The 25,302-nt window shown below is 45.2% G+C and overlaps 1 protein-coding gene across 2 annotated transcripts in view; it reads left to right on the forward strand.

The window, feature by feature from the left end:
* The window catches only part of CDH4 (cadherin 4), a 756,000-nt gene that overhangs the window by 438,939 nt on the left and 291,759 nt on the right, over positions 1–25,302 (forward strand). For both annotated transcript variants that reach the window (XM_035121942.2, XM_060277334.1), the window contains exon 4: positions 14,801–14,974. In XM_035121942.2, coding sequence (XP_034977833.1) covers positions 14,801–14,974 — 174 coding nt within the window. The remainder of the gene's footprint in view (positions 1–14,800; positions 14,975–25,302) is intronic.

A 25,302-nucleotide genomic window follows, 5' to 3' on the forward strand; every position in this document is an offset into this window, starting at 1 on the left:
GGGATCCATGGTGCTAGACAACCTCGTGGATCAGGATGCCATCTCTGGACTTCTGGGTGCCTATACTTTCACTTTCCATTCATCTTATGAAGTAAAACTATTGCCTACAAGAGCTCATGCTACAACAAATTAGTTAATCTCTAAGGTACTATTGAGTTGTTTGTTTTCTGCAACACAGCTAGACTTAGAATTGTATTTTTGGGTGTGATCCAGCCAAAGTTAAGCACCATTAAATCATATTACTTGCAATAAGAGAGATTTAACTATGTGCTCTATTCACTCACTTAAATTAATGGTACTTATGCATGCTTAATTTTGCTTTGATTTTGTGCTTCATGTTTACAGCACCCTTTCGAAGCTGCTTTACATGGAGGCAGGCAGTTGATGTCTCTAACTCAGTAATGTTTTCTTTGATAGGTAGCCACAACCTTCCAGGAGGGGAGGGGTCTTCCCCACCCTTTGCTATCTGTAGTGCTATAACCAGAGATTGCTGGAGCTGAATGGGGCTTAAGACATGCAATGTAGGTGGTTTCGCACTGAGCAGAAGAAATGAAAGCAATGCAGTGCAATAACATCTCTTTCAAAAACGTTTAAAAAGCAATTATAAAGGAGTGAATGAGAAAGGATTGCAGCCTTCAAGCAAATTGCAGCAGAAGCTTAAAGAATAAACTTGAAGACCATTCAACCTTGTAATAATAATAATAATAGTAATAATAATAATATTCCCCCCCCCCAAAAAAAAACTGGCTGGGTTACCCCAGCCATTCTAGGCAGCTTCCAACAGAATATTAAAAACACGATAAAATGTTAAACATTAAAAACTTCTCTAAACAGGGCTACCTTCAGATGTCATCTAAAAGTCAGATACTTGTTTATTTTCTTGACATCTGATGGGAGGGCGTTCCACAGGGCGGGTGCCACTACCGAGAAGTCCCTCTGCCTGGTTCCCTGCAACCTCACTTCTCGCAGTGAGGGAACTGCCAGAAGGCCCTCAGAGCTGGACCTCGAACCACCCCATAATGCTGGTGCATTCTTCCAGTGAGGAGAGAAGCCATAGCCATAGCAGAAGTGCATGTGCCTTTTATAAATGCATGTCTGCAGGAGAAATGATCACTGATGGTGGCAGTTGCGTCAGAGAAGTAGCCAAGTGGGGTTCCCATAGGCCACTGTGAGAACAATGTGCTGGACTCGATGGGCTGATCTTAAGTTACTATCCCTACTTCTCATTGGATTTTGTATCTAATGCTGCTGTTTCACTGATGCTCCATAACCAGCAAACTGCTACTGCTAGATCATAGGTCTTCAGCCATTGGGTTGCGAGTTCACATCAGATGGGTCACAGCAAAGCTGTTGCTGCCATGCTGAATTCCATTTTAGGCTGACCAAGCCAAAGGAGCACGGTGTGGGTGTCTGGACTAGGACACATTAATCTGATAAGGCATTCATTTTAACAGCTCCTATGAGTGCCGCAATGTGGCAGGAGAAAGGCACAAGCCATGTTTTTTTTTAAAAAAAAATAAGATGCATATTTCTGTGAATTGCCATCTGAGGATTAATAATGTGCATTCTTCTTCTTTGGCGATCATTTGTAGCCGAGTAAGATTGTCTATTAGCACTATTACATATAAGACAAATGTGAAAAGGTGAATATGGCCTCCATGTTGCAGCCTGGGAATCAGGTCTAGACCAGTGGAAGACCATTGTGCTAAATGAGCCCAACATTATTACAGAACCATAATCACCCATAATGAAACCAGTTTGTTAAACAAATTATGTACTTCTGGTCCCCAAACCATAGCTGCCAAGTTCTCCCCTTTTTTAAGGGAAATTCCCTTATGCTGAATAGGCTTCCTCGCGAGAAAAGGGAAAACTTGGTAGCTATGCCCCAAACTCTTTATTTGCAAAAGCAGGTGTCCTCTAAGAGTAAAGAAACTGACCACTTCTGACTTTCATTAAAAAAAAACCCCTTAAAATGCACCAGATTTGCAGAGTGCAATCGCACTGAACATTCTGCAGATCCCATATCACCTGCCTTCTTTTCGTTCCTTCCTTCTCCCCCCCCCCTTTTTTTTGGTCATTATGAGATGTCTGTGTTAGTCTCTCACTCAGTCTTTTCCCCGTCTGTCAACCGATGAATCCTGCGTGCTTGCCAAAATTGACAATTTTTCTTACTAATTGACTCTAATGCAAACTGTTCTATGCAGCCCTCCTGTTAACTGAAACCACCCCTCCCAGAAAGTAATGAATTTCTTGCCTGACTAGCTGATTAACAAAAATAATAAAAATAAAAACCATCCTGCAATTGTATTCTGTTCTGTAAATGGGGAGGTAATTTTATCTAATGAGTTCCTAAGCAAACATAGCATTCTTGATTGTGTGCCGCCTGTTTTGATAAAGGTTGCAAATGTGCCACAGCCTCTGTTTGCCTTTGGAAGTGCCAATGATCAAACAGTTTGATCTGGCACTTCAAGCAGCCTGTTAGGATTGGTTCCTGTTTGCTTCCGAAATTAAGATACTTTTTTTTAGGAGCAAAGAGGTGATCTTGCCTACCTGCACATATATTTCTTCCCAATGCTGTTCATTATCTTTAAAGTAAATGTCACCTGCCCAATTCCCATTTCTTTGTCAATTAGCAAATGCCTTTTATGCAAACACGTTAATTTAAGGCCCCTGCTGAAGCGCTGTGCACAGGAGAGCATCTTGCAGCTAAAAATGCCAGTTTTTCGGAGCACTTTGACACAAATCGTTCATGAATAGCAATTTGTGTTTTGATGCTAATAGGACGCGATGCGAAGCTGCCTTTGATTAAATTCACCACGGAGCTTACAAATATTTGTAAATATGGCTGATAGGTAGCCATTATAGCTTTGCAACCGGGGGGGGGGGGGGAGAACATGGTAGGAAATAGAGGGGATGACACCCTGACAAAGAGAACAGCTTAACATCAATAGGCAGAAGCAAATCAAGGTCTGAAATAAAGAGGATCATTGGACATGGTAGTTTTGTCCACTGTTGCTGCAGATTTTCAGGGTTGCTGATGTTTCAGTTCTGGCAAATTCGGCAGTGACCTAAATGCAAACACAGTAATTATTTAAGCAAACGCGTGTGTGTGTGTGTGTGTGTGTGTGTGTGTGTGTTTTCTGCTTTTGGTCCACGAGCCTTTCATTTGTTCTGCATGACAATGCCAAATGAAACCTCACCCTATTTGCTAAAAACAATATAAACATACATACACAAGATAAAAAGAATCTTGTTTGTTACCTTTACAGTTGCCAGTGGTAGCTGAATGTCTTGTACATGTAGAATAGAATTCATACATCACTCTTTTTTCTCCACTAGCATTATTAAAAAAAAAGCTAGCAAGCAAAGGTGTTTTTTGTTGTTGTCAGACTAACTTCAATTGAATACTTCACATTTCATCTCTCTGCACGGTTTGTGGATGTGCTCCTGATTGGGCACCCTGGAGTATCTACAAGCAGGAAACTTCTAAATCAGCAAATCCAGTACCTTCTCAGCCATTGTCTGAAGTATTGCAGGAAACCGAGTTCCTCTGTTAAGAAGGAGTTTGTTCTGGTTTAGAAATGAATCCAGCACCTATGCTTTAAAAAATGACCAAAGAGAGTAAAAATCATGTTTTGGTCCACTACCTTCCATCTTGAATCAAAATAACACCAAGCATCCAAACATCCATGAACCGTCACTCCAAATTTGGCAACTGTGTCTTGAGAGGCATCCAAACCTATGCCAAAAATGTCACACCAAAGTCATTGTTGAGTCTGCCATCTTGATTCAAAATAGCGGTCAACATCCAAACATTGACAGTAACCTGTGCCCCCAGCTCAGCAACACCTTCTGCCAAGTTTGGTGATGATATCTCGAATGGCGGCCAAACCCATGGAGAACAGGTGGACAAACCACTTTCCAAAATATAATTGTGTGTGCATATGTTTGTTGCCTTGTGCCCTCCACAGTAATGCTTTCCTGGCCTCTACTTTGACGTCTTTTGTTGCCAAGCAAAGACTTCATATGTTGCACAGCATCTCATACAGTTCGTTTTAATTGTTGTTTCATAGTTTGACTGTTTTTTATTTATTTATTGGCAGATGTTGCTGGGGTGGAGGTTTTCCCCTTGTGTTTTTCATTCCTTCAGTTGTTAGGTTTTATGCTGGGTCCCCCCCTTCTTTTAATTGAAAGCTGCCATGAGAACATATTGCAGACAGGTTGCTAACAAATGTAACAAATAAACACGTATGAAGAAGAACTGAAAAGAGTAAAGCTTAATGGCAGGGAAACAAAAATGTCATATGTCAAATGTCCATTCCTAATTTCTTGGTACCCCATAACTTAGGTTCACAATGGTAGCTTATTCTGTCCCCCGAAAAATCCCAAAGGCGTCGTTAAGCTGGTACACAAAATCTGATCTTATATTGTGTAATTGGACTGGTGGTCCACGCTTGGCTGGGTAATAATGTCCAGATGTCTCTCTAGCCAGGGGCTGACTAATAACAAAAGCAGGTTGGCTGGAAGGGGAGAACTGCCAGCTGGCTGGACTGGTTACTGCTAACTGTAGCGTAAGGTGAAAGCTGGTATTGTTTCACACTCACTGGTTCTGCTCTCAGCCAAATGAGGAGGCAGCGGCTTTTGGAGTCTTTCTGCATTGCTCTCCGAGGTAGTGGCAACTGTTAACTAGATCACTTTAGCCTTTATCTCGGAGAAAAACGCAGTTCTGTCCTAGCCTCTGTCTGCCAATGCTGAGGCCCATAGACAAGGGGTCATCCAGCCTGTGGTTGTGCACCTGCAATGTCAAGGCAGGTGTTGGCCAGGAAGCAGTTGAGGACCAGAGGCACAGAGATGTGAAGCTAGGGATTCAAATGAATCCCGTAGCCCAGGGATTCAACAGGGCTGAGCAATCTTTGCAAATTCTGATACATGTTGGTCTGAGCTGCACCTTGCATAGGACGTAATGGTGGGCATGCTGTCACCAAAGGGCACCAGGTTGGGCCACATCCAAATATTATGGATTTGCATGGGCTTCTGTAGGCCCTCATATATACTGTGTGTGTGTGTGTGTGTGTGTGTGTGTGTGTGTGTGTGTGTATGGTCCAGATCATGGAGAAGCATCATCTAGTCCAGGGGTGGCCAACTTCCAAGAGACTGCGATCTACTCACAGAGTTAAAAACTGGGAGTGATCTACCCCTTTTTTTGGGGGGGGGTAAGGTCAAAGTTGTTGAGCTTTTTTTTAGGAAGGAGGAAGGCCCATGTTGGGGGGGGGGTTCATGTAAAAGTTCTTGAGCTTCTTTAGGGAAGAGGAAAGCAACATTGATCCTTTTTTTTTAGGAAGGAAAGCCCTGTTTTGGGTGGTTCAAATCATTTTAGGGGTGCAGGGCAAAGATGTTGAGATTTTTTAGGGGAGCCAAAGTTTTTTAGCTTCTTTGGGGGGAGCCACTGATCTACCGGTGATCTACCACAGACGTCCAGTGGTCTACTGGTAGTTCACGATCTACCTGTTGGACATGCCTGATCTAGTCCACAACTGCAGGATCCTGTAGAAAAAGGAAAAGGAAATCTCTATGTGTGTGTATAATGCTCCCCTTTCTTCTGTTGCTTTCATAGCCTGTTGTTCTTTTTACAGAAAAGTGAACGGATCTGGCACTCAGCCCCACCACCAGTTTTGTTCACACAGTTTACTTAGCTTTTGAACACCAGAGAACATGCATAACTTATTTAAACACTATGGGAGAAATTAATGCTATGAGAACACATTGTCAACAAATGAAGATGAAAGAGAGTTATTGTTTCGGTTTGACATGAAGATATTGGGGGTGGAGACAAGGAGGCTTTGTTGAAAGGGATGGTTTGTGATTCATGTTTGTTCTCATGTAGTCTCTGTACTTTTTGTATTATTATTTTTTTACACTGGATAAATGCACCAGAGCGCAAGCTTGGATTGGTTCCCTGACACGACATTCCTATGGAGGGCATCCCAGCAGACATGGTTCACCCCAGAGCTCCCTCTCTGACATGGGAGACAGTGCTGTGGATTTCCTCACCTCACCACCACAGAAACCGCAAATACTCTGACACAACTGACACCAGAGCTTCAATGTCTGTAGGGCTAGATAGTGGTATCATTGGTGTCAAACCATCGTTAGATGCGGCCAATATGGCCAACTATCACCCAGTCTCAAATCTTCCATTCTTGGGCAAGGTGATTGAGTGAGTGGTTGCTGAACAACTCCAGGCATGCCTGGAAGAAGCGGACCATTTGGATCCCTTCCAGTCGGGATTCAGGCCTCGTGGGACTGAAACTGCCTTGGTCGCACTGGTTGATGATCTCCGGCAGGCTAGGGACAAAGGTGAGAGCTGTTTCCTAGTCCTGCTGGATCTCTCATCGGCTTTTGACACCATCGACCATAACATCCTTCTGGACCATCTAGAAGGGTTGGGAGCTGGGGGCACTGTTATACAGTGGTTCCGCTCCTTCCTCCTGGGCTGTGTTCAGAAAGTGGTGATGGGGGATGAGTGTTCAGACCCCTGGGCTCTCACTTGTGGGGTGCCTCAGGGTTCTGTCCTCTCCCCCATGCTTTTTAACATCTACATGCAGCCGCTGGGAGAGATCATCAGGGGGTTTGGGCTGGGTGTTCATCAGTATGTGGTATACCTCTCTTTCAAATCAGAACCAGTGAAGGTGGTGAAAGTCCTGTGTGAGTGTCTGGAGGCGGTTGGAGGATGGATGGTGGCTAACAGATTGAGGTTGAATCCTGACAAGACAGAAGTACTGTTTGTGGGGGACAGGAGGCGGGCAGGTGTGGAGGACTCCCTGGTCCTGAATGGGGTAACTGTGCCCCTGAAGGACCCGGTGCGCAGCCTGGGAGTCATTTTGGACTCACAGCTGTCCATGGAGGTGCAGGCCAATTCTGTATCCAGGGCAGCTGTCTACCAGCTCCATCTGGTACGCAGGCCAAGACCCTACCTGCCTGCAGACTGTCTCGCCAGAGTGGTGCATGCTCTAGTTATCTCTCGCTTGGACTACTGCAATGCGCTGCACGTGGGGCTACCTTTGAAGGTGACTCAGAAACTGCAACTAATCCAGAATGTGGCAGCTAGACTGGTGACTGGGAGCGGCCGTCGAGACCACATAACACCGGTCTTGAAAGATCTCCATTGGCACCCAGTTCGTTTCCAAGCACAATTCAAAGTGTTGTTACTGACCTTTAAAGCCCTAAATGGCCTCGGTCCAGTATGCCTGAAGGAGCGTCTCCACCCCCATCGTTCTGCCCGGACACTGAGGTCCAGTACTGAGGGCCTTCTGGCAGTTCCCTTGTTACTAGAAGCCAAGTTGCAGGGAACCAGGCAGAGGGCCTTCTTGGTAGTGGCACCCGCCCTGTGGAACACCCTCCCATCTGATGTCAAAGAGCAAAACAACTACCAGACTTTTAGAAGACATCTGAAGGCAGCCCTGTTTAGGGAGGCTTTTAATGTTCAATAGATTACTGTATTTTATTTTTTTCTGTTGGAAGCTGCCCAGAGTGGCTGGGAAAACCCAGCCAGACAGGTGGGGTATAAATATTATTATTATTATTATTATTATTATTATTATTATATAATGACAGTTTGTGTGGGGATGTTTAGGATAATAGGTAAGGAAATATTTGTCACACTGGTGAGTGAATTAGTAGAGCAAATCCCCTCTATATTCATGAAAGCTAGTTGATTAATAATAATAATAATAATAATAATAATTTATTTATACCCCGCCCGTCCAGATTTGAAAACCGGGCTCAGGGCGGCTAACAGCAAATATGAAACATTACCGGTAATTAAAAGTGACTTTAAAAAAACAGCTTAAAAACAGCATAAAGTACAATATAAGTATAGCATCCATGTCAATAAACTTCAAAAAATTCAGGGTCATTTTTTTTTGGGGGGGGGGACCAGTTTAGTAAACATCAAGTAATCGCCAGAGCTAACTGGCCAAGTTTGGTCCTGCTAGGGCCAGCAAGAAGACCAGGGAAGAGTTTAAATGTGGGTTTCTTCATAAAAGGAATGGGAAAAGGGAATGGAGGATCAAGCTAATTCATCCCCTTCCCCAGGGCCTGTAATACAGAGCTAATCCGCCTGGGATCAAGTCCTGCAGGGCCCTAGTCTCGTGGGACAGAGCATTCCCCCATGTTGGAGCCATCACTGAAAAAGCCCTGGCCCTGGTGGAGAATAATCTAGCTTCTTTATGGCCCTGGACCCTTAAGCTATTATTATTCATGGACCTTAGGGTCCTCTGCGGGACATACCAACAGAGGCGGTCCCACAAGTACGAGGATCTTTGAATCTTTACAAGATGACTAATCCAATTTGACTTCCCCAGATGGATTATTCCTGGTGTTCCCTTTTCTCCCTCTTAAAATACAATAAAGACTCACTAGTATAACAATAAATTGACTCACAAGTTGTTCACAGTACGCAGCCCAGAAGGCAGGCTTTAAGCTTCAGGTTACAAACATATAGCATGGCTTACATCGTTTGAGACTTAACTGAAAGTTGAATTGAACCGAGACAAAACGGCTGGGTGACTCCGCTTTTATAGAGTCACACTCATCTGCTGAGTCACTTACAGCAGGAACCGGAAGTTACACATTCCCCTGTCTCTGTCCACTCTAGGACGTGAAGCATGTTGTAATTGACTGTAACACATCCCACCGTTTGTGTCATGCTGGTGAAGGACTGGGAAACAGCTTGGATCAAAAAAACATGTCCCTAAACCCAGGGGCGTCTTAGCCATAGAGGCTACTGGCGCAAAGCGCCATGGCACCAAGTTCTGGAGGCACTTTGGAGGGCGCCTCCGCCATGCCGCGCTGTGCCCGGAGCCTCCTCCCTGCCGGAGGAGCAGCATTCAAGCGCCGCCGGCAGCACCGCCCTTGCCCGCCTCTTCTCAGGCTGTGGACACCGTTGCGTGGAAGCCGGCCACGAGCCTCCCGTCAGCGCTGCAGCCAGGGCTGCCTGGACGGCAGCACTGCACAGCCGCTTTGGCCGAGGAGGCAGAGGCAGACTACAGCTGGCAGCGCCCCCACCCATCAGCCTGCCCCCTCCGGGGGCTTGCTGTGCCTGGCCCTGCCCAGCAGAACGCGAGTCCAGCATCACCGTTGCTGGTCCTGCTCGTGGTGGGCGAAAAGCAGAAGCCACGGCATGACGGTGTTGGGGGGGGAGTGGCGCCTCGGAGGTTTTCCGGCTGGGAAAGGGGGGGCGGGGCGCCAGAGGGATCTCTGAACCACTGCGCTAGATAGGCTTAAGACGGCCCTGCCTCAACCAAGGAAAGAGTTAGAGCTACCTAGAAGGTGATGACAGAAAATTTAAAAATTAGAGGCAGTGATATGCCATTTGACCCACTGGTTATCTTACTAGGATTTTTAAAGGGCACAGTGCTCCCCGAGAATGTGGAAATGGTCACTCATCTTTCAACTGCAGCACAAGTGACCATTCTTTTTTTAAAAAAGGGAAGAAGATAACCCCACCACTGGTTTTTGAAATTGAACTCAGAAATCTGGAAGAGCTAGACAGAGGAGAGACTCCAACTTATCAGTTCATTGATAAATGGAGTCTTTCATTCAAAACCAGTATGTATTGAATGAAAGTGATGCAGCTCAACCTTCGTCTCTTTTGGGATGGATCTGAGTTGCATGTCGTTGGGGAGATTTGATCTATGTTATCTATAATTAAATATGTCGCTGTGGTTTGGCATACGCTGCTCATATTCTATTCTTTTTTTCCCCATTATCAGAAATATTTCTAAGTAATGCTTAGGTAGGGTGAATTATATGGGTGATGCGCTGGTGCAATTGCCATTTTGCATGTTTCATAATTCTGAAACCATGGAAAGAAAAATAAAAACCCTGTGAAATGCAATACAATTGCTTTTCAACCATAGAACATATGATGCTATCATAGAAGCTGTAGTATATAGAGCCTGCATAGGAGATATTAACATATCAAGGACTTTGCGATCCCCTCTGACCCTATGGCGCTGCTCCCAATATCTGTATTCAACTTGAAACATCTGCAGACGGGTATCTATGTGTATAATGTATGCAGGCTGTGTGCTTTGAATCCCTGCATGGAAGATTACTGCCTGGGCCCTCCTTGACTTTTCCACCTGCTCTGCAATGCCTTTCATTTCCTCTATGATACCATATCCTCTATTGCAGGGATCAGAAATCTGTAACCCTCCAGATATTGTTTGACTGCGCCTCCCATCAGTCCTGAGCAGCATGAGCAGGGTTGCTGGGAGTTGTATCCACGAGGGCCCCCGTCTCCGTTTTACTCACTTCTGCAGCAAATGCCTTAGCAAGCTCACCATAAGTATTATTTACTAAAAGAAAATGTTTAGTGGGATGTTTAATCTGACAAAAGAGATGGCATCTGTGAAATATGTAAGGGACATTTGGCAGATGTATAATCCGTAACTTAAAAAACAAAACAAAACAACACCTTGATACCTACAACATATCCCTAAGAAGCAAATCAAGTTACAGGTAGGTAGCCGTGTTGGTCTGAGTCGAAGCAAAATAAAAAAAAAATTCCTTCAGTAGTACCTTAAAGACCAACTAAGTTTTTATTTTGGTATGAGCTTTCGTGTGCATGCACACTTCGTCAGATACACTGAAACGGAATCCACCAGACCCTTATGTATATTCAGAGGGGGGGGGATGGGTGATGGGCTGATAGGAGTGGTAAACCTGTTGATGGCCCTTGCTTTCCCCCTCCCCCCGCAGGACCAATTGCAGTCATCAGCAGTCGTTTACAGCCATCAACAGGTTTACCACTCCTATCAGCCCATCACTCATTCCCACCCACCCCACCACCCTCTGAATATACATAAGGGTCTGGCTCTTCTGTTTCAGTGTATCTGAAGAAGTGTGCATGCACACAAAAGCTCATACCAAAATAAAAACTTAGTTGGTCTTTAAGGTGCTACTGAAGAAGCAAATCAAGGACAAGGATTTATCTGAGACAGAAACTTGAAAATAGAGGCTGTCCCTGGTAAATGGGAGAATTTCAGCTTATTCAGAAGCACAGTTGCTTGGAGGTGGGGTGTGGTCATCTCATGCACTTGGACCAGGTGGGAAGCAGAGAGACACTTGTATTTACCCACTGCCAGTGCAAACCGTGGGGTTGATATTGCCTAGTGTGATGAGAAATCTTGCAAGCAGCGCATCCCAATGTCCTTTGGGCTTGGAAAGAGGCATAGTTGAAGGATATTTCCCTTTGGTCCTGTGGTGCATTTTCAGCCCAATATATCTCAGCAATGAGAAACATCTGATCAATACATATAAGTAAGCCAGCTCCCCTTGCAAGGAAATTATTTAGTTCTATTTATTTCATTTTTAGAAAAAGCACAATAGGCTTCTAGCATCCCACCAAGTTCTCCCCTCCCTACTTGGAGCTGTAAAACTGGAAGTGTGATGGAAAACAGTGTGATATCACACTTCTTTCCTCTTTGTATGGTGATGGAGAGGACCAAGCCAGTGGGCGAGGAGGGGAGACCCTTTTGAAAATGTCCAAATTGGCCCCTTAGCTTCAGTGCACACAGTGAACCTCAAAGTCTGGTTGGCAATTTATGCTAATGTCAGAAAACCTCATTACAAGTGACAAAGAGTCATGTTCCGCTCACTTGCCATCAAATATTTCTGAAAGAATGAAAGGACCAGGATGGTCTTGCTGAGCCGATACTAATTATTTCTGCATCCAGAGGGCTTTGGGAGTCATGTTAATTCTCAAGTCTCTCTTTAGGCCACATGCATTCCCTAGTGTAAACTTGCCAGAGCACAAATTATTTTACCGGCCCTTCATAATTTGTCTCTCACTCTTGCATGCCAATTATCAAAACTGACCTAAGCTTCTGCTCTCTCAAGATCCCCCAGCTGGGAATTGCACACTGGTTTTTAAAAAGGGGTCCGTTCCATCTAGCAAATGTGGATTGTGTTTAGGTCTCATGGATGCATAAATGCATGTGGCACTTCGGGTGCCCTTTTACATTTCATGGTGCCACTTATTAATGAGCATATTCAAAAAGGGGATTAAGCACGGGTCCTAGAAAAGTTCAAAATGTAAGAGGAAGGAGATAAGCACACACAAGCAAGACTTTGTACTCTTAAGATTTGGAAAGCACTTAGCACCTGTGTTGTAAATCTGATGCCAAATTACTAGGAGGGCACTAGTAGGAAACTGCCTGATACCAATTCAGACTTATATGCCCATCAAACCCAACATTGTTAGCCCTGAGTGGCTCTTCAAACTCTCAGACAGGTCTTTCACATCGTCTGCTACATCAGACATGGGAAACATACCTCCCCCAAATTGCTGGAGTGTAACTCCCATCATCCCTGACCATTCACCATGTTGTTTGGAAGTGATAGGAGCTGGAATCTCATAACAGCAGGGGACCACAGTTTCCCCATCCCAGTGCTATGTGATAGTTTTACCTGGATATATCAGGTAGTGAACCTGGAATCTTCTGCAAGTAAGACACAGGCTTGATTTTTTTTAAGCCTGTAGTTCTTCCCTTAACAGAAGTTGTGGTCTGATAACTAGCACATTTGGTTTATACATATGAGATTTGTATTGAAAGTACAACTGTAACAACCCTGGGTGGTATTCAACAAATGATTTTCACTCGGACTCAATCCTTATATTTGATGTGGGAACCATTGGTAACACCCTTTCATAGAATTGTAGAGTTGGAAGGGACCCTGAGGATCATCTAGTCCAACCCCCTTCAATGCAGGTATATGCAGCTGTCCCATACGGGGATCGAATCTGCAACCTTGGCATTATCGGCACCAAGAAAAAGCTCTGGGCATGCTCAGAAATGGAGGAACGATTCTGATTTGGCTTCCCAGAGCTTCAGAGCCAATGCCCCTCTTCCCCATCCCAGCTCTCATGTGAGCTTGAAGCCTTGACTCTCCTTAAAGAAAGAAGCCCAGTTGAGCCATATGGGTTGTATAGCCACAGGTTTTGCTTAAATCAGGATGGCAAATGAAAAATCACAGTCTAGAAGAAAACACGGACAGCTTCTAAATCCGCATTTTGTTTCCACCAAACATAAACTGAGAGCAGAATTAGAAGGGCATGACTGGGTGGTGGAGAGATTTTGAGTTCATGGGGGAGGGGGGATTCATGAAGACTGGGGGGGGGGCTTTCCCCTGAACTTTGCCCTGCCCCTTAAGGCACCCTGATTCTCTAAAATGAGGAGGAGCTTAGAGGATGTGAACAGGAGTCAGAGGCTCATAGGGCCTCAATTCATTTCCAAAGCTTATGGAGCAAGTTGCACACTGGGAGCTCTCCTTGGTCCTGCAGCAGGAGACATCCCTTGCTCTCTTCCTCTGTGGACTTCTCTGTGATACCAGAACAGGACAAGCAGACAGAAGCCACTGTCCTGTTGATCAGGCCATTCCAGAACCTTCCCTTGACCTAGATGCGGCCCTTTATCAATGGGGAGTGGGAAAATTTAATTGGGGTTGAGCTGGTGAGCAGAGAGTACAATTAATGGTGGTGCTTCACAAGTGCCTTCGCTGTGGGGAACATGCTTGCCAAGTTGCAAGCACCCTTCAGCCAGAAGAACGGAGCCTTCCATACAATCCTGCCGGGTGCTTCTTGTGAAGCACCCTGCAGTTAGCAGGACTGAATCCTCCACTCACTAGCTGGTGAGTGTCAGATTAAATCCTACTCAGTTTGACTGAGTGCTGGCAACAGGAGTGCACAATTAAAGCATTGCTCTTTGCAGAGGCTGCCTACCTCACCTTTTCCCCCTGCTTGACATTCCACCCTCTGATTTTGCCTGCATCATTCTGGGAGGCCTGGCACTCTTTGGTTTGGTATTTAGCTGCATCTGGTACATAAGCCAAAGTCATGTCAACAACAACAACAACAACAACAACAACAACAAGCTGCCTTCCAATCACAAGGGCTAATGTTGCACATTTATATTCATTTCGCTGCTTCAAGAGGGTGCTGAGCCCTTGGCACACATGGTCCCATGGCGCTTAGTAGGCCAGGTGCCAACTGGGGTTCCCAGTTTAAGGACCAGAACCACCGATGAAAGACCACGCACATAAACACACCAATCACAGTTTTTACAGTCATCATTTGGAGAGATCCATGAGGAAGTAAATATAGTTTGAAGTGGACCTCCAAGACGTTCCCAATCTTCTTTTGGACCTTCCTTTCTACCTTGTGTCCACCAGATGATGGATCTCTTTAGACAGCATTCAGGCTGCCTGAATCCCATTCCATGATGACTGCAAATAAGTCAGCAGTGCTTTAAAATTCCAGGCTAGCGAGGAGCTTAATACTGCGTAATGGACCCAGACCTACCACTGGTAACGCCAGGGGTGTTTTCAGCTTGTTTCATTCCGTCCCTGTGATTTATTATATTTATTAGGAATCTGCAGATTTTATCCTCCAAGGGGCTGATAAAGCTTCCTGCAGTTGGCATAATGAAGACAATCCGTCGTGGAAGAAGGCTTGATTGTCTAATGACAGCTCCATACGTGTGGAAAAATGAAGTTGTCAATAGGAGTGGCACTCGCTCGCTTTTGTAATGCAGAGATGTTTGCTTCGTTGTAATAACAAATACACACACACACACACACACACCAGTTATTTCTCAACCCGAATGAGCCTCAACATGGTCCCAAGGAGTTGATTTTTATTGCATTGTTGCTTTGTCTTCCTTTTTTTCTTTTAAATGAAACTAAACAAAATCAAAACAATACCTTCTTTTCCTCCCCCCCCCCTCCAAATCAGCAGAAAGGAAAGAAGAACACGTCAGCAGACCTCCTGCAGCAGCCGAGCGACACTCTCCTGCCCTGGCGCCATCAGCAGAATTCTCATGGGCTGAGGCGGCAGAAGCGAGACTGGGTCATCCCGCCGATCAACGTGCCAGAGAATTCGAGAGGACCCTTCCCACAGCAGCTGGTTAGGGTGAGTGGGACGGCTGAATAATGGATACCCATGATTGATTGTCGGTCCGATGGCACCCTGCGCATTTCCCAAAGCTTGTTTGAGGTGTCATTTTCGGAGAGGAAGCTCATTTCTCCAATGCTGAAGGCCAAACTCAGTGCGACTTTAGCAGTATACCTGTGCCTTTAAGTGGGTTTTGTTTTTTAACACAGGGATGGGGAACTTATTTCCAGCTCAAGGGCCATGTTCCATTCTGAGTGGCCTTCCAAGGGTCACATGGCAATGCTGGGCAGGGCCATAGGCCAAAGTTGTTGGAGCCATGAATGTGAATTTTACCTTTGTACAGTGGGCTGGTTTCGTCCCTATGGGCAAGTGAAATGCATAGTCAGAGTTGAAGGATGCACGCCAGCCTGGAAGAGGGGAACTCAACAAGGATGCAAAGCAGCACCAGTGACGGGTGCTTTTTTGACCTAGGAGTGTCCTGAGGGCCACATAACGAGACATGGAGGGCCACATTTGTCCCCCTGGCCTGAGGTTCCTCTTCCATAACTTAACACAAATTGCTGCTTCAGGAGGGGTGATCCAGATCGGGACACTAGCAAGAGGATGAGGGAGGGGTCTTTAGCTCCCCCCCCCCATACACGCACACCTTGCTGTGATCCAGATCGGGACCATAGCAAAGGGGCCAGCAGTTAAAGCCCCTTTACCCCCATGTCAGGGTCCTGATCCATCAGGCTGGCAATTTGTGTGACAGCATACAGACCTGCACTTAAAGGCACAGCGGGACGTTTAATGTTATAAGTAGTTTTGTCGTGAGTCAGGAGATGGCTGGCTGTGTTTTGGAGATAGGCTGTTTGCAATTCCGAGTGGTGCACCGTATTTTTGCAGACGCTCAGAGCTGAAAGTACCGTTGTATTATTGCCATTCTTTGCATTTGTATACCGCTTCTCCACACAGAGACACCCTAAGCAGAGCACGTCTCAAGGACAATGGTGCAGTAACAGGAATACTTATCAAAGCACAGTTGCAATGAATCTGCAATGCTCTGTTACCCCAGGGAAGCTGTAGCAATTCAGCTGAAGTTCTGCACTCTGATCCAAGGCTAGTGGGTACATGGGGTGGGAGAGAGACACTCTGCACAATCTTAGAGGCATTATGGCTTCTGTTATTACCTTACATGCTCCGGAACCAAATCCCAGCATGGGCACTTCTTTTTCTTACTTGCTTACTACCCACCCACTTTTAATTTTGATGTTCAATTGTTTTTTTATACAGTTCCGTCAGTACACATGACATTTTACACAGTACAAGGGGACAGGTCCCTCCATCTAGGTGCTTAGAGTTCAACAGCCAGCGCGGTAGAAAAAACAGAAGGAGGGAATGTGTGGCTGAACTGGAAAGCAATATAATTAATAGTAATAATTTTATTAGTTGTACCCCGCCCATCTGCGTTTGTTTCAGTTGATTGTGCTTAGCTGTGGACTCATTCCAGGTGGGGAGGAAATGCTCAAGAAGGATGCAAAGTGGTGCAGTGAGGGGTGTTGCCTGGGAAGAGGAGTGCGTGGCTGGGGAGGGCCACACTCAACCTCAAGCCTAAGGTTTCTCCCAAAGCTTCTTGGGTTCCTTTGTTCCTCGCCTTTCATTTTTGGCTGCTTCTCTTTTGCTTAGCTCCTTCAGTTCCCAGAGAGGTGATTGCCAGCTGGCACCCACAGCAATACTCACCCTTGTTAATTGGCCATGTCTGATGGCTCTTCCCAGCAAACTTCCCACTAGGTGCATAGTTGTCAAAACTCTGTAACTGGCCATTACCCCCTTCAGCAAGTTAGAAAGTTTGTGATCATTCCATGACATCAGCATCACTAATGGTGTGCTTAGAAATGACAGGCTACAAGCAGAGACTTTTAAGTTATAGTCCAATTCACTTACAAGAAGATGGCACAGGAAAGTTTGAATGACGCAGAGTACATATGGATATGTTTGCTGTCAATAGCCAAAGCAAAACAAAAACCCACGCCGTGTATCTTACATCTACCAGGCTTTCTATTTTGGAAGCAAACAAAAAAACAAATATTGTGTAAAACAAATGAAGGAAGAAGTAAAAGCCACCGGCAAACATTTTGTCAAGTTGTCCTCTGGAAGAAAATTGCAACGTAATTGCAAGAAATTTTAGAAAATAATTGGACAAAATGAGGGTGCATCATTTGCATGCCTTGTCAGGAAACAATACTTCCCGAGTCCTTTCCAAGATTAAAATGAATGCTGTCATTACCTGCTCCATACTGATTAGCCATTGCCTCACTAAACACATGACACTCGGAAGCGAAAAGTGGTTTGTTAAATCCCTCCGAGGTACGCGCAGTCTTGATAACATAAATTACATCTGAAAATGTATACTCTCCTTAACCCACTGCATTTCCTGGATGACACATGAAATATAACTGGGGTTTCTTGAGTGCTAGAGGCCGACTCCCACAGCCTTCTTTCTGCCTTCCCCCATGCCCCCTGGAGAGCCACTGGGACAAAAGATCACATGGTGATGTGGTCATTCCAGGAAGCGCTCCCAGGCTGGAATCCTATTTGCAAAGAGACTCTGTGAATGTCCTAAGGGAATTCACTGGGAAGAAGGAAAGACCAGGTCACCTCATAAGGGTGATAAGATAAATGACACCTCGCCTACCACCCTTCTGCCATGTTCTAGCCACCCATTTCGGAGGCATGTTTGCTTCGCCTCCAATTCCAATCCTATTGAATGGTAAAAATGAAAAGGGGGGAAAAAAAACAAGGGTTCCGCACAGCATTAGCCAGTGCTGCTTGGAGCTCTACCACCATGGCTTTTCTGCTTTGGTCCACTGCCAGAGGAGGGTCCCCACCAAAGGACACTTTACCCAAGTTTCCTGCAATCGTGGAACCTGGCCCTCTCACCCTTCCATCACACAAACCACTTGTAGGGAGGGAGGAAGACCATGCAATCGTCAGTACCTGGCAGTGTCCTGGCAGCTCCCTTAAGCCACATGTAGAAGATGAAAAGGCTGGGCAAGCCAGGCTTCACTTTCCTAGCAGGCACTGCAGCAATCTAATGGTCAAAGAAAGCTCCTAGGAAGTATCCCATGGTTGAAGACCTTGGACAACTTCCTACTTTCTGGCTAGGATTGGTGTCTGATCTTGCCAACCATTCCAATTTGATACAGTAATAGTCTCTGCTCACCAACGGGTTTAAAAAATATCAAAGAAGGGAAATAATTGAACAGGAGCTGATTATGCAATAGCAGTGCCTCCATTTTGGAATGGCTAACATTTGCATTTCCATCTTTGGTGGGTCAGGAACAAGAAGATAGTAGGCCTCTTTGGGCATTAGGACCATGTGGAGAGGAGTGTTCTAGCTTTGCCTTACTTTGTCATCATTTCCATCTCCTTCAAGTCATGGAGCACACCTGTGTTAAGTAAGGGGCTTCCTGGATGTGCAGAGGCTCTCTGGGAAATTTGGAACCCTGGAAAGCCAGAGTTGTGAAATGCGCAGGGAACCTCCATGGATTCTTCTCTTTCTTTCACAAAAGCAGCCTCCGTGAGTAGAGGGTGATGGGAATGGTGATAGTGAAGGGGTACAGCTCATATTGTTCTCCCTATTTGCCCCCCCCCATGTGTTGTTGTTTTAAGCACTGGATCCTATCTCCCCCAAAGGGCTGTTGTGATGATAATATGGGAGTGTGGATTGAAGAATACTGGTGAACCATATTTTTTATTTAAAAAATTCACAGTTCGAATAGTTAAATTATCAGTATCCAAAATTTAATTTTGAGAAGCTGACACATACTCAGAATCTGACTGGAGTACAAGTGGAAATTGTCATGGTTAGTGTAGCGCAGAATTCGTAAACATTCTGCAGGGATTGATCATGCTCACGGTAAGCTATCCTGCATCAGAGAGTTAAGAAACCAACTACAATTAAGAATTGCCAGCAGTCATTAAGCAATTAAGTTGAGTAATTAATTCTGTAAGGTATGGATTCCATGATTGGCTGACTGTGTCATGTGCGCAAAGGCATTGCAAAAAGTGGCAGCGGAGAATAATCCTTGGGTTGCAGTGGAGCATAATTCTTTAGTTAACCCCTTTAATTAACGGGAAACTAAAACGTTATCTTAAAGGTTTCAAAATGAAGCTTTTCACTTGAAGTAAAATAGCATGAGCAAGAACTGTGAACTACCTGACATCAAGTGTAGTTTGACCCATAAAGTCCTACTCTCTTTAATGTACCGTTTAGGACAAAATTGTATGTCTTCAGAGACCATCATTCAGTGCTTTTTCAGATCCTCATGATAATCATCACCCCAGGGTATTCTGTTGTTGGAAAGATCTAGGGGGACAGTTCTGATCTGGTTTTGAATACTCCTGTTTGTCAGGCATCAGAAACCTTGAATTGATTGTGGCATTGCGTGGAAATTAAACCATCTGTAGCCCAGGTGTCTCTCTCTCTCCAAAGCTTCAATGAGCTTTCCACATATGCAGTAATTTTATGTATCCATTTATTCTTTACATTTATTTATTCTCTTCATTTATACCCTGTTGCTACGGCAACTTGCCGCGAGAATTAAAATAAACAGATAGCTGCTTCCTACTGACCTGTCTTTTCTGACAGGGACAATCTCTCTGAACCTCCATTTGCCATTCATGTGCAATGAAATCAGTGTATGCATGAGAGGGGGGGAGAGGGAGAGGGAGAGGAGGTTCAACTGTTTTGACTAGGGATGGAGGAGAAATCTGATTCATTTGCATTTAGAAGTGAACCTACCTGATTCGCACTTTGCAAAACAACCCAAGAACTTCTTCAAACTTCGGACTTCTCCAGATTTTGCAGCGCAGTTCTCCAGCCAAGTGATATGTACAAAAATTCATGTGCTGGGGTAAAATGTCCATTAAAATGTATATATTCATTGGGGGGGGGGCTGTAAAAATGCATTATTGAAGGATAAAATGCTCTGCAAAACTTGCAAGTCACACCAAAAATGCTAAGGAATCTTTGCTAATGACTTAATTTCACTTTTGCCAAGTTATGTGGAAATGTAGAGAAGTGGACTTAATATTTTAAAAATGAGAACCTTGAGCAAACCAAAAGTGAGAGAATCCGAGGTATCCCATTCATAAACAACAGCAAGGCACAAACACAGAGAGCGTTTTACAGTGTGCTGGAATTTGCCTTCCCTGCAGCTGCCTGCATCCTGTTTCCCATTTTTTTATAGGTCAAACTAATTTGAAATTCATGGGCAAATCTTTTTTTGGCTCCCTCCCCCCCCCCCTCATCCGGCTTTCTATTGTGAATACAGAAAGTTCCATTTTATGGGAAGTTGATTAGCTGCTTGTCAGTATTTGAGCGAGGCTCCGCCTGAATGAAGTTTCAATCCTTGCCAAGGTGAATAAAGCTGGATGGGGCCCACATAAACCCGAAGTACAGCCCCCTTTCCAGTTCTGCTGGGATGAGCAGTAATTCTCTGCTCATTAAAGCGTTTCGTTCTTTGGGGAAATATGGTAAACGAAACAGGACGTGCCACGTATTCTTGCAAACATATTCAGCCCTCCCTGTCAATTGCAATCCCTCTTCATTCCATGAATTTACTTTGTAAGCCTCATCCGCAACTGATGTGAGGGCCTTGATGAACCAGTATGCTAAGGATGCAACAGAGGAGAGGCTATGATTCATTTCAGACGGCAACTTTGGGCAGGAAACTCCTTCTCTGACCTATGCACAGTCATTCCAACATGTACGTTGTGGTGGTTGTGGATGTGGATGTGGGAGGCACTGTGGTCTAAACCACCAAGCCTCTTGGGCTTGCCGATAGAAAGATTGGCGGTTCAAATCCCCATGATGGAGTGGGTTCCTCTTTGCTCTGTCCCAGCTCCTGCCAACCCAGCAGTTCGAAAGCACACCAGTGCAAGTAGATAAATAGGTACCACTGTGGCGGGAAGGTAAACGGCATTTCCGTGCACTCTGGCTTCTATTACGGTGTTCCGTTGTGCCAGAAGCGGTTTAGTCATGCTGGCCACATGACCTGGAAAGTTGTCTATGGACAAATGCCAGTTCCCTTGGCCTGAAAAGCCAGATGAGCGCCGTAACCCCATAGTAGCCTTTGACTAGACTTAACCGTCCAGGGGTCCTTTATCTTAACTTTATATGTGGTTGTTGCATTTCTATCCCACCTCTCCTCCAAGGAGGCATATAAGGTGGCATGCATAGTTCCCCCCTCCTCATTTTATCTTCACAACAACCCTGTGATGTATGCCAAGCTGAGAGTGAATGAGCGACCTGAGAGCACCCAGTGAGCTTCCTGGCTGAGTGGGTATTGGGAACCCTGGTCTTCTAGCTCCTAGTCCAACACTCTGCTGTGCCTATAGGTAAAGGTAAAGGGACCCCTGACCATTAGGTCCAGTCGTGACCGACTCAGAGGTTGCGCGCTCATCTCGCATTATTGGCCGAGGGAGCCGGCGTATAGCTTCCAGGTCATGTGGCCAGCATGACAAAGCCGCTTCTGGCAAACCAGAACAGCACATGGAAACGCCGTTTACCTTCCCGCTGTAGCGGTTCCTATTTATCTACTTGCATTTTGACGTGCTTTCGAACTGCTAGGTTGGCAGGAGCTGGGACCAAGCAACGGGAGCTCACCCCGTCACAGGGATTCAAACCGCCGACCTTCTGATCAGCAAGCCCTAGGCTCAGTGGTTTAACCACAGCACCACCTGGGTCCCATAAATGTATGCAAATGGCATTAACTTGGGGTGGAAATATGAAACATCCCCCCCCTGCCAATCCACTCTAGATATGATGATTAAGATTAAGATTAAGATTTATATACTGCCCTTCATTACAAGATTTCAGGTGGCTCACAAAATAAAATACAGGATAAAAACAAGTAATTAAAAACACAACAGCAAAACAATACCCCCCCTTCCCACAGACACGTTTAAAAGGCTGTAGAATATTCATCAGACAAAGACCTGGTTGAAGAGGAACATTTTCGCCTGACGCCTAAAAAGATATAATGTGTTGTGAACGCAGATATAAAACCAAGCTCTAGAAATGCAGTGAGCGTACGTAAGTCTGAACACAGCCCAGAAATCCAAGCACAGTGTTCTTCCAATAAGTCCTGTCAATGGAAGGGTTTCTGTTTAAATAGAAGAATATAATAAGAGTCTATTGGATCAGGCCAATGGTCCATATAGTTCAGTATCCTGTCCTCACAGTGGCAAACGAGATGCATGTGGGAAACAGGCGATCAGGACCCTAGCACAAGAGCATTCTCCTCTCCTATGGTTTCCAGTAACTGATAACCAGAGCAGCGTCTGTCAATCTGGAATGTCCTGCTTAAAATGGGATACTTGGGCGGTATGTAGTAGCCATCAATCGCCCTCTTCTCTGTGCACAATGAGACTTCTTCCCTTTCCTCTGTTCCTTGCAAAACCCCATGCCCCTACTCCATGGGGTTGAAGTAACCTCTGCTCCGAAGGGTTGAAGTAACCTCTCCAACAGGTGTGGGGAGCACCTGGGGGAGAAGAAGGAGGAGAATGTTCCATTGCTCCAACAGAAATCTATGCTCCAATGGAATGGCCATAAGCTTAGGCCATAAGCCCTAAGCACTTACTTTTTATGCTATTTTATTGCTTTTGACAGTCTGCCCATTCGCATACCTGCTTCTCTTTGCCTCGAGCAGAACCATTTGGTTCAAGCAAGGAAAGTCAAAGGAAACTTGCGCCCACCTCTGCTTGCCTACGAACGTTCCAGCATCTCTTTGAACATCCTTGAAGCAACTGCCTAAGAAAAAAAGAGAGGTGGAATTATCAATCACATGCCCAGTGTTCTCAATGTATCTTGCTGCTTGGAACTTAACATTTCAGAATCCATTAACCTCTAACTGTATGAGGGGGGAAACAACAGATGGTATTTGCCTGCAGTCAAGCGATGTTTGTTGAGTGAAGGCCCAGCAAGTGTTCCTTTAAAAGGTAATAAAGGACCTTTCTTTTTACTAAGGAAACGCTGGACGAAGGCACAACAAAAGCAGACCACCTTTGATTTTCTGTCGCCGGTCAAAATGAACAGGAAAGTCCTTCTCTCCCTCAGGCTCAGTTCTAGGCTGCATGCATGCCAGTCTAACGGCAGCTAGACTGGTGACTGGGAGCGGCTGCTGAGACCATATAACACCGGTCCTGAAAGACCTACATTGGCTCCCAGTAGGTTTCTGAGCACAATTCAAAGTGTTGAACCTTTAAAGCCCTAAACGGCCTCGTCCCAGTATACCTGAAGGAGCGTCTCCACCCCCATCGTTCTGCCCAGACACTGAGGTCCAGCGCCAAGGGCCTTCTGGTGGTTCCCTCACTGCGAGAAGCAAAGCTACAGGGAAACAGGCAAAGGGCCTTCTCGGTAGTGGCACCCGCCCTGTGGAACTCCCTCCCATCAGATGTCAAAGAGATAAACAACTACCTGACATTTAGAAGACATCTGAAGGCAGCCCTGTTTAGGGAAGTTTTTAATGTGTGATATTTTAATGTATTTTAATATTTGTTGGAAGCCTCCCAGAGTGGCTGGAGAAACCCAGCCGGATGGGCGGGGTACAAATAATAAATAAATGATGGTGATTATTATTATTATTATTATTATTATTATTATTATTATATTCATTTGAAGCTCATTTAAAGTGCATGGCTTCTCCCAAGAAACCTGGAAATGATATAGTTTCACCTTTGCAGAACTACAATTCTCAGCACCATTGACAAACTACATTTCCCGGGTTTCTTTGCATCTGCAGGTGCTGTGGTGAATGGTCTAGATCAGGCATCCCCAAACTGTGGCCCTCCAGAGGTTTTGGCCTACAACTCCCATGATCCCTAGCTAACAGGACCAGTGGTCGGGGAAGATGGGAGTTGTAGTCCAAAACCTCTGGAGGGCCGAAGTTTGGGGATACCTGGTCTAGATCAGTGTCTTGTTTCTGTAATGGACTGGGGGAGAGCCAATTAACGGAAGCTTCATGCAGATAAGACAGTGAGTGGATCTTTTTAGACTGGATGGATTAGATGTGACCTGCTCTGGATGGGGTTACACTTCCTCTGAAGAAGTAGGTAGATAGCTTACTGTCCAAGTTAAATCCCTATCCAGACAGGAAGGGCCTAATTTCTGTGGTCTACACTCTAGTTAGTAACTTCTAGGCTGGATTACTGCAATGCATTACATGTGTGGCTGCTTTTGAAAGTGGTTCAAAAGCAGCCACACAGAATTCAGCAGCCAGATCGTTGACTAGGGCATGGCAGCCCAAACACAGAACACCAATTCTGGCATGACTACCCTGGCCACCAATTAGTTTATGGGCTCAAATCAAATTGCTCATTTTGACCTATAAAGACTGTTGTGACTCATCACCCCAATATCTTGAAGACTGCCTCTCCCCACGTGAACTCACCCAGACCTTGCAGTAGTCACCTGAGACCCTTCTTCATGTGCCTGCTGCCAGAGGGCGGCAACATAAGAACAGGCCTTTTCAGTGTTGGCTCCCTGCTTGTGGAATGCTCTCCCCATACCTAGTGCCATCTATATCTATTTGAAGGCGCCAGGTAAAAACATGTCTCTTTACCTGGGATTTTGGGCCTTGGTTTGAAAGGTTTCAGGTAGTTGTGGCCTCTTTTAGTGGGGCAGGATCTGTCTTTTATCTACAGAGATGTATTTCACAGCTTTTATTGGTTTTGTTTGCTACGATTGGCTTTAATATTTCTACTGTTTTGGCAAGCCACTTTGGGTCATGACGGAGGGGAAAGAGACATCTTCTTTACCACTCCACCACCAAAAAGTTCCTTTCCCCCTTGGCCACCAGTTGCTTGTCATTGGATGTGGCATCCAGACAGGGGTCTCCAAAGTCAGGCCCCCCCCTGCAGTTCTTATACTAAATAAATACAGTGGTGCCTCGCAAGATAAATGTAATTCGTTCTGCGAAAAAAATGTGAAAAATTCATCTTGCGAATCGCGGTTTCCCATAGGAATGCATTGTTTTGTGAAAAATTCATCTTGTGAATCGCGGTTTCCCATAGGAATGCATTGAAATTTCTTTTTTTGCCCATAGGAACGCATTAATTAAATCTCAATGCATTCCTTTTTTTTTATAATAATTTTTATTAATTTTATACAAACAAAACAAACAAAACAAACATACAATATAAAACTGTCCCTTCGTTTTCCCTCCACCCACCGGTCCACCTCTGCCACCAGTGGTACCCGTGGGCTTTAAGAATCAAAGAGGTCCTTTGTAAGTTGGGTTTGGCCTCCCCCCTCCCTCCTCCCCCCACATCCCCCCCTGCCACTGAAAGGACAGGAATGGAGG

This window comes from Zootoca vivipara, chromosome 7, assembly GCF_963506605.1.
Source record: "Zootoca vivipara chromosome 7, rZooViv1.1, whole genome shotgun sequence".
In the NCBI taxonomy this organism is placed as follows: domain Eukaryota; kingdom Metazoa; phylum Chordata; class Lepidosauria; order Squamata; family Lacertidae; genus Zootoca; species Zootoca vivipara.